General features: G+C 41.3%; 1 protein-coding gene across 1 annotated transcript in view; it reads left to right on the top strand.

Annotated features, from left to right (window-relative positions):
- The window catches only part of hsd11b2 (hydroxysteroid (11-beta) dehydrogenase 2), a 25,857-nt gene that overhangs the window by 3,415 nt on the left and 12,442 nt on the right, over positions 1-10,000 (top strand). The window contains exon 2 of the mRNA XM_029427012.1: positions 7,896-8,108. Within this exon, the coding sequence (XP_029282872.1) occupies positions 7,896-8,108 (213 nt within the window). The remainder of the gene's footprint in view (positions 1-7,895; positions 8,109-10,000) is intronic.

The raw sequence follows: 10,000 nt of genomic DNA, 5'->3' as shown, positions 1-10,000 counted from the left end.
CTTTAAATAAACATGTGTTTCCTGAATGTATATACCGTCCCTTATGTGTTTACTTTACATTGGCGGCTGAGAGCTGTTAAAATATGGGCGGAGTCCGGCAAAGAGATTTCCCTTATTTTGAAATTACAATGTTGACAGGTGTGGACTGGAGGTAATCTGAAACCAGACCAACGTTTACTGCTGACTCAAGAGGCCACCTTTCCACGTGTCCTCCACAAACTGCAGACAGGACTCCATGCAAACACAAAGTGTTATACAACAGCTCCACTTCCATCCTCTGATCGCTGTTTCAGCGTCGCTTTAGCTCCGATTACAGTCTGGAAGCCATCCCACGCTCGTGGCCTGGCGAGCGCTGGCGTGGACGCAGTAAAACAGGCGATCTCTAAAACGAGACTTGAAACCGGTCCAGGCCCGAAATCTCAATCAGTTCTTAATTGGCTGAAAACTGCAGAAGGTCAGAGCGAGGTCCCTCTGGAATAAGAGGAAGGAGAGTAAAGCTCTCAGAAAGCTGAACTGTTGTACAAAGACATTCCTGGAGAGATGAGCGCTGGAGTCACAGGGCTCGCTGAGCGCCGCTGGCCGGATCACCAACGGGAGCCCGATCCATGCGAGTCACACTCCGGCTAAATGCTGGCTAACGATTTGCCTTTGCTAGCGTTGTGTCTCATAACACTTGCCTTTGTAGCGCAGTGTTAGGCCTCGGGAGAGACCGGAGGACTCAGATCAGCAGCAGACGCTCTGCTTTAACTGCGCTTATTCCACGTCCCGTGTCGCTCGCTGTATCACGACGTCACCATGACAACGCCACCACATTGAAAAAGGTTTTCACATTTGGAGATATATACAATATATAAATATATATATACAGTATAAATATAAATATAAATATATATATATATATATATATATATATATACAATATATAAATATATATATATATTATATATATTTATATATATATCTATATAAATATAGATATATATATATATCTATATACAATATATAAATATATATATATACAGTATAAATATATATATATATATATATATATATATACAGTATAAATATATATATATACAGTGTAAATATATATATATTTATACTGTATATATATAGATATATCTATATACAATATATACATATATATATAAACAGTATAAATATATATATCTATATACAATATAGATATATATACAGTATAAATATATATATATATATATATATATATACAATATATAAATATATATATATATACAGTATAAATATATATATATATATATATATATCCATATACAATATATAAATATATATATATATATACACAGTATAAATATATATATATATATATATATATATATATATATATCTATATACAATATAAATATATATATATATATATATACTGTATAAATATATATATACAATATAGATATATATATACAATATATAAATATATATATATACAGTATAAATATATATATATCCATATACAATATATATACATATATACAGTATAAATATATATATATACAATATATAAATATATATATATAAATACAATATAGATATATATACAATATATAAATATATATATATATACAGTATAAATATATATATATATCTATATACAATATAAATATATATATATACAGTATAAATATATATATACAATATAGATATATATACAATATATAAATATATATATATACAGTATAAATATTTATATATATATATCTATATACAATATAGATATATATATATACAGTATAAATATATATATATACTATATATATATATATATATATATATATATATATATATACAGTATAAATATATAAATATATATATATAACAGTATATATATATCCATCCATCCATCGTCTACCGCTTATCCGGGATCGGGTCGCGGGGGCAGCAGCTTCCAGCAAGGAACCCCAATCTTCCCTTCTCCGGGCCACATCCTCCAGCTCCGACTGGGGGATCCTGAGGCGTTCCCAGGCCAGTGAGGAGATATAATCTCTCCACCGAGTCCTGGGTCTTCCCCGGGGTCTCCTCCCAGCTGGACGTGCCTGGAACACCTCCCTAGGGAGGCGCCCAGGTGGCATCCTTACTAGATGAACCACCTCAACTGGCTCTTTTCAACGTAAAGGAGCAGCGGCTCTACTCCGAGTCTCTCACGGATGGCTGAGCTTCTCACCCTATCTCTAAGGGAGACGCCAGTTACCCGTCTGAGAAAACCCATTTCGGCCGCTTGTACCCGTGATCTCGTTCTTTCGGTCATGACCCAGCCTTCATGACCATAGGTGAGGGTAGGAACGAAGATCGACCGGTATATTGAGAGCTTTGCCTTCTGGCTCAGCTCTCTTTTCGTCACAACGGTGCGGTAAAGTGACTGTAATACCGCCCCCGCTGCTCCGATTCTCCGGCCAATCTCTCGCTCCATTGTCCCCTCACTCGCGAACAAGACCCAGAGGTACTTGAACTCCTTCACTTGGGGTAATGGCTCATTCCCTACCCGGAGTAGGCAATCCACCGGTTTCCTGCTGAGAGCCATGGCCTCAGATTTGGAGGTGCTGATCCTCATCCCAACCGCTGCACACTCGGCTGCGAACCGATCCAGTGACTGTTGAAGGTCACAGACCGATGATGCCATAAGGACCACATCATCTGCAAAGAGCAGTGATGAGATCCTCAGGTCACCGAACTGCAACCCCTCTCCTCCATGACTACGCCTTGATATCCTATCCATGAAAATCACGAACAGGATTGGTGATAAAGCGCAGCCCTGGCGGAGGCCAACATTCACGGGAAACGAGTCCGACTTACTGCCGAGTATCCGGACACAACTCTCGCTTTGGGCGTGCAGGGATTGGATGGCCCTCAGAAGTGACTCCCTCACCCCATATTCCCGCAGCACCTCCCATAGTATCACCCGGGGGACCCGGTCATACACCTTCTCCAGATCCACAAAACACATGTAGACCAGATGGGCGTACTCCCAGGCCCCCTCCAGGATCCTTGCGAGAGTGAAGAGTTGGTCTGTTGTTCCACGACCAGGACGGAATCCGCATTGTTCCTCTTCAATCAGAGGTTCGACTACCGGCCGAACCCTCCTTTCCAGTACCTTGGAGTAGACTTTACCAGGGAGGCTGAGAAGTGTGATACCCCTGTAGTTGGCACACACTCTCTGGTCCCCCTTTTTAAATAGGGGAACCACCACCCCGGTCTGCCAACCCCTAGGCACTGTCCCAGACTTCCACGCAATGTTGACGAGGCGTGTCAACCAAGACAGCCCCTCAACACCCAAAGCCTTCAGCATTTCTGGACGGATCTCATCAACCCCTGCTTCTTTGCCACTGTGGAGTTGTTTGACTACCTCAGTGACTTTCATCAGGGAAATTGACGATGGTCCCCCATCAGCTTCCAGCTCTGCCTCAACCATAGAGGGCATGTTAGTCGGATTCAGGAGTTCCTCAAAGTGCTCCTTCCAGCGGCCGATAACCTTCTCAGTTGAAGTCAGCAGGGTCCCACCCTTGCTGTACACAGCTTGGATGGTTCCTCGCTTCCCCCTCCTGAGGTGCCGGATGGTTTTCCAGAAGCACCTTGGTGCCGACCGAAAGTCCTTCTCCATAGCTTCTCCGAACTTCTCCCACACCCGCTGCTTTGCCTCTGCCGCCCTTCTAGTCCTTCGATACCCTGCAACTGTTTCCGGAGTGTTCCCGGATAACATAACCCGGAAGGACTCCTTCTTCAGTCGGACGGCTTCCCTGACCACCGGGGTCCACCACGGTGTTCGAGGGTTACCGCCCCTTGAGGCACCTAAGACCTTGAGACCACAGCTCATCACCGCAGCTTCAGCAATAGAGGTTTTGAACATCGCCCACTCAGGTTCAATGCCCCCAACCTCCATAGGGATGGCTGAAAAGCTCCACCGGAGGTGTGAGTTAAAGATCCCCAGGACAGGGGCTTCCTCCAGATGTTCCCAGTTCACCCGCACTACCCGTTTGGGTTTACCAGGTCCGTCCAGAGTCTTCCCCCACCCCTTGATCAGTCGACAGCTCCGCCCCTCTCTATATTTATACTGTATATGTATATATATATATATATATATACATATACAGTATATATATATATATATATATATATATATATATATATATATAAACAGTATATATATATTTATATTTATACTGTATATGTATATATATATATAAAGTATATATATATATAAACAGTATATATATATTTATACTGTATATACATATACAGTATAAATATAAATATATATATACTGTTTATATATATATATATATACTGTATATATATATATATATATATATATATATACATATACTGTTTATATATATATATATACATATATATACATATACACTATAAATATATATATATATATATATATATATATATATATACTGTTTATATATATATATATACAGTATATATATATATATATATATATATATATACATATACATATACACTATAAATATATATATATATATATATATATATATATATATACTGTTTATATATATATATATATATTCATATTTATATACAGTATATATATATAAACAGTATATATATGTATCTATGTATATAGACACTCCAGATATGTGAGAGGCCCACTGAGAGTGTGAACTGTGTGCGACCTCTCGGGTCCTCTGGTCCTCGTGGTTCCTGTTTCAGGGATGACGTCGTGCTTCATGTTGTTGCAGCGGAGATGACTTCCAGGTGTCTCCCTGCTGTACAGTAAGACCTCCTGACCTTTCGCCCGCAGCACATGGCTCTCCTGAAGCTTTTTAATAAAACGTGCTCGACCTTCCGCAGACAGCTGTCCTCTCACCTCTGCAGGTTCACTTATTATCTGAGGAAGATCCTTTCTGTCAGGCACAAGTTACACAGCATCAACAAACTACTCAAAACAATATTGAAAATGAGTTTGAATTATTTCATATTCACATTTTCTCTCATAATTTTGATATACAAAAGTTTTCTGTCGAATGTAAAGAAAACATCAGAACATCAGAGTTTGTGTTTCTAACTTTGTGTGTGTAGATTTAAAGTCACCAACAGTTACATTGCATAATGCCTCATTTACAAATTTAAACATGAACACTTGTAATATAAAAAGTAATTGTGTTAATGTGAGTAATGAAGTGCAGGTTACATCATGTCACCAGTTATTATGACAGAGAAGAAGAAGCTTCTGTCACCTGTGACTGACGGTGCAGCTGCAGATGTGGAGCCTCCTCCCCGACACAGATGTGTGTTTCGACCTCTCCGTGCTCGTCTGCATGTTTGTTCCTTCCTCTGGGGCCCCTCAGGCCCTCACAGCCCCTCACAGCCCTCACGGCCGTCACAGCCCCTCACAGCCCTCACGGCCCCTCACGGCCGTCACAGCCGTCACAGCCCCTCACAGCCCTCACGGCCCCTCACGGCCGTCACAGCCCTCACAGGCCTCACAGGCCTCGCGGCCCCTCACGGCCCCTCACAGCCATCACGGCCGTAACAGCCCTCGCAGGCCTCACGGCCCCTCACAGGCCTCATGGCCCCTCACGGCCGTCACAGCCCTCATAGACCTCGTGGCCCCTCGCAGGCCTCACAGCCCCTCACAGGCCTCGCAGCCCCTCGTTCTCCCAGGACGATCCTACACGCAGTCATCTGTAATAACTGTCTGTGATACTAAACTATCTTCAGACTCTCGTAATATTTTATAGACTTTTTCGTCTAAATATTCTGTACCGAGGCTGCACAACACAAATGTTCTTCATCCAAAGACGTGTAGAGAAAGCATGAAGTATATCAGTGAGCATTAGTGGCACTATTATAAGGTAGTGTGGGGTATATATTATATATAGAGTATAAGTAGATAATCCGGAGAGAAGCTGTACAGGAACATGTGAAATATTATAATCTAAACCTAAAATATTTATCAGAGCTCAAAGTGCTGCTGAGAGTTTAAAACTTCTGAGAACATGTGGGAGCCAAGAGACCTGACAGCATGAAACCTGAACCCTGTGTGTGTGTGTGTGTGTGTGTGTGTGTGTGTGTGTGTGTGTGTGTGTGTGTGTGGCTACAGTCAGGTGTACACTGTGTTTCTGTAATGTGGAGTTTAGCTCTGGGATTTATTTCTGGCTCTATTTTTCTTCTCGGGGACGTGACTCTGGAAACCCTCCAAGGACACGGAGTGGAGCGGCGTGCCAACGCCTCCACGCTCTCGCCAGCAGAGCTCTTTCAGACACCCGCTGCACAAAAGAACAAACAGAACAGCGAGTACCGCCAGGGATCAGGTTGTAGGTGCTGGGACTTCTGGGAAAGTGTGAGAGCTGCGTACGTGACAGATCTGAGGCTCCCTTCAGAGAAAACATATGTGCACACGTCGGAAACCTTAAACTGAGCGGCTTCACACTGGAAGTACATTTCACTTTTATTATGGAATAATAATCCAGCTGTCGGACACCAGAGCGCCATGCACAGCAGAAGCAGAGAGCTTTTAATATTCAAGTTTTTCTCTCAAACTATTCCAACTGCATTTCTAAAGAAATTCCAGCTTTTATCTTGAGATATTAAGATTCTTTTGACTAAATATTCCAAATATTTACTATAAAAAACTGCAGAATCTGGGCCGAGGAGGAATTCATCAAATGTTGGAGCGGATCCGGATCTCGGGGCGGACGCGCTTTATTTTACGCTTCGTTAACATTGCGAGTTCGGGCGTCTGCGCTGCATTCATAATAATGTGAAGAATGAGATAGTTCATGTGAACGCCCCTCAAGTGGGCAACTGTCATGGCTCACAAATACTGGAGACGCTGGTTTATTATTATTGTTCACACGACTGTACTATAGTATATAACCGGAGTGACTCTAAACATCTTGAATCTTCTCAACTACCTTTAGAGGGAAACAGATTACGTTTGTTTTTTACGGAGCACAAATACGTTTCTAATCAAAGTCGGTAGAAGTTCCCGCAGGAGACGTTGCTTCAAAGCTGCTTATTTAAAACCAAAATATGATATTTTTCTTAAATTACCAAGTAGTTTAAATGGGTTTTTATTTTAATTTTATTTACGTTAACCACATGTTTAAAACATGTTTAGTTTTATTATAACGTGGTTCTGTAGGAGATGGGGTTGGAGGACGAAAAATTATTATCATTTTAATGCAGGAAACTTTATTTACGTCACCGATTAAACAAATGCAACAACACCTGTTGATTTACCTTCATTCTTTATTAAAAAACTAAAAGCTTTTTCTTTGAATGGGCGTCGCTGTGAGTTCGGTGCCGAGAAACAAGAGGAAACATAATAACTGAATTAAAACTACATCTTGTGTAATAATCGCTCCACAGACCTCAGTGTGGCTGAGTGACAGCAGACGAGTAAACTGTAATTAAAACGTTGAGGCGGTAAATTATTTACTTTGTGTGTATTTGTGCTGATGGATTAATGTTAGAGAGCGGAAGTGCCAGATCCAGCCTGTCCAAACCTGCCTGTTCTCCAAACATCTGCCGGGCGTCCAGCCAGACAGAACGGGAGAGAGCTGAAGAGAGAGATCTGAGAGCAGATCTGATGTGACAGGCAACATCCATTAATGATCAAGACTGCTGCAAAATATTACAAAAATATAAATTGGACAATAATCTACAGTTGGTACACTGCTGACGAACACGCGTCATTAATCACCGGCAGTATCCCCCGCTGGTTGTGTGCACAGAGTTTTACTTCGTGTTGCCTAATAAGAATATAAAAACATCTCTTCTGTGATAGAGGACAACGTGGCTGAAGTCACTTTTGAGAAGCATAAGCACCTGTGAAATCCTTAATTCTTTGGTATTAAACGTGATGAAAAGTCGTCCTTGTGTCCTTGCAGGATGTGACTCTGGATTTGGGAATGCGGCAGCAAAGCGTCTGGACGCTCTGGGCTTCGAGGTGTTCGCCACAGTGCTGGACCTTTCAGGAGACGGAGCCAGAGAGCTGCAGAGGAGCGGCTCCCCCCGCCTCACCCTGCTGCAGGTGGACATCACTCAGCCCCAGCAGGTTCAACAGGCGCTGCTGGAGACCAAGGCCAAGCTGGGAACCAAAGGTAAAGACCAAACAGCTTCTTCTCAGGATGTAGAGGAACCTTTGGTGTCCTTCTACAAAATCACTCAACTGCAGCAGAGGTGATGTCCAAACGAGTGCGACTGCCTCCGAGTATTATATGTCTAGGTCTTTTATTGGAAAAGGTAAGAAGGAAGTTTTTGTTGAGGTTGAAGGTTTCGTGTTATTTTAGAAATACAGACGCAGCTCAACACGTTCCGCACAACCTAATAAGTCGATGCATGTACTAAGTCAAAATATTGGCCTTGTAACGCAGAATATTCGTGTTTTGTGAATATATTCATGACAAAAAAATGTGTTAAATCATGATGCTGACTCATGTCAGGGTTTAAGACTCATAACGCTGACTCATGTCAGGGTTTAGGACTCATGAAGCTGACTCATGTCAGGGTTTAGGACTAATGTTGACTCATGTCAGGGTTTAGGACTCATGAAGCTGACTCATGTCATTGTTTAGGACTCATAATGCTGACTCATGTCAGGGTTTAAGACTCATAATGTTGACTCATGTCAGGGTTTAAGACTCATAACGCTGAAACATGTCAGGGTTTAAGACTCATAACGCTGAAACATGTCAGGGTTTAGGACTCATAATGCTGACTCATGTCAGGGTTTAGGACTCATAACACTGAAACATGTCAGGGTTTAAGACTCATGACGCTGACTCATGTCATTGTTTAGGACTCATAACACTGAAACATGTCATGGTTTAAGACTCATAATGCTGACTAATGTCATTGTTTAGGACTCATAATGCTGAAACATGTCAGGGTTTAGGTCTCATAACGCTGACTCATGTCAGGGTTTAGGACTCATAACACTGAAACATGTCATGGTTTAAGACTCATAATGCTGACTCATATCATTGTTTAGGACTCATAATGCTGAAACATGTCAGGGTTTAAGACTCATAATGTTGACTCATGTCAGGGTTTAGGACTCATAACACTGAAACATGTCATGGTTTAAGACTCATAATGCTAACTCAAGTCATTGTTTAGGACTCATAACACTGAAACATGTCATGGTTTAGGACTCATAATGCTGACTCATGTCAGGGTTTAATGCTGAGTCATGTCAGGGGTTAGGACTCATAACACTGAAACATGTCAGTGTTTAAGACTCATAACGCTGACTCATTTCATGGTTTAAGACTCATAAAGCTGACTCATGTCAGGGTTTAAGACTCATAAAGCTGACTCATGTCAGGGTTTAAGACTCACAACGCTGACTCATGTCAGGGTTTAGGACTCATAATGCTGAAACATGTCAGGGTTTAGGACTCATAACGCTGACTCATGTCAGGGTTTAGGACTCATAATGCTGACTCATGTCATTGTTTAGGACTCATATTGCTGACTCATGTCAGGGTTTAGGACTCATAAAACTGAAACATGTCAGGGTTTTAAGACTCATGACGCTGACTCATGTCATTGTTTAGGACTCATAATAGTGACTCATGTCAGGGTTTAAGACTCATAATGTTGACTCATGTCAGGGTTTAGGACTCATAACACTGAAACATGTCATTGTTTAAGACTCATAATGCTAACTCAAGTCATTGTTTAGGACTCATAACACTGAAACATGTCATGGTTTAAGACTGATAATGCTGACTAATGTCATTGTTTAGGACTCATAATGCTGACTCATGTCAGGGTTTAATGCTGAGTCATGTCAGGGGTTAGGACTCATAACACTGAAACATGTCAGGGTTTAAGACTCATAACGCTGACTCAAATCAGGGTTTAAGACTCATAACGCTGACTCATGTCAGGGGTTAGGACTCATAAAGCTGACTCATGTCAGGGTTTAAGACTCATAACGCTGGCTCACGTCAAGGTTTGAGACTCATAACGCTGACTCATGTCAGGG

The sequence above is a fragment of the Cottoperca gobio genome, unplaced genomic scaffold, assembly GCF_900634415.1.
Source record: "Cottoperca gobio unplaced genomic scaffold, fCotGob3.1 fCotGob3_284arrow_ctg1, whole genome shotgun sequence".
Taxonomy (NCBI): domain Eukaryota; kingdom Metazoa; phylum Chordata; class Actinopteri; order Perciformes; family Bovichtidae; genus Cottoperca; species Cottoperca gobio.
Note: the sequence above shows the minus strand (reverse complement) of the source record. Positions and strands in the feature narration are given on the sequence as shown.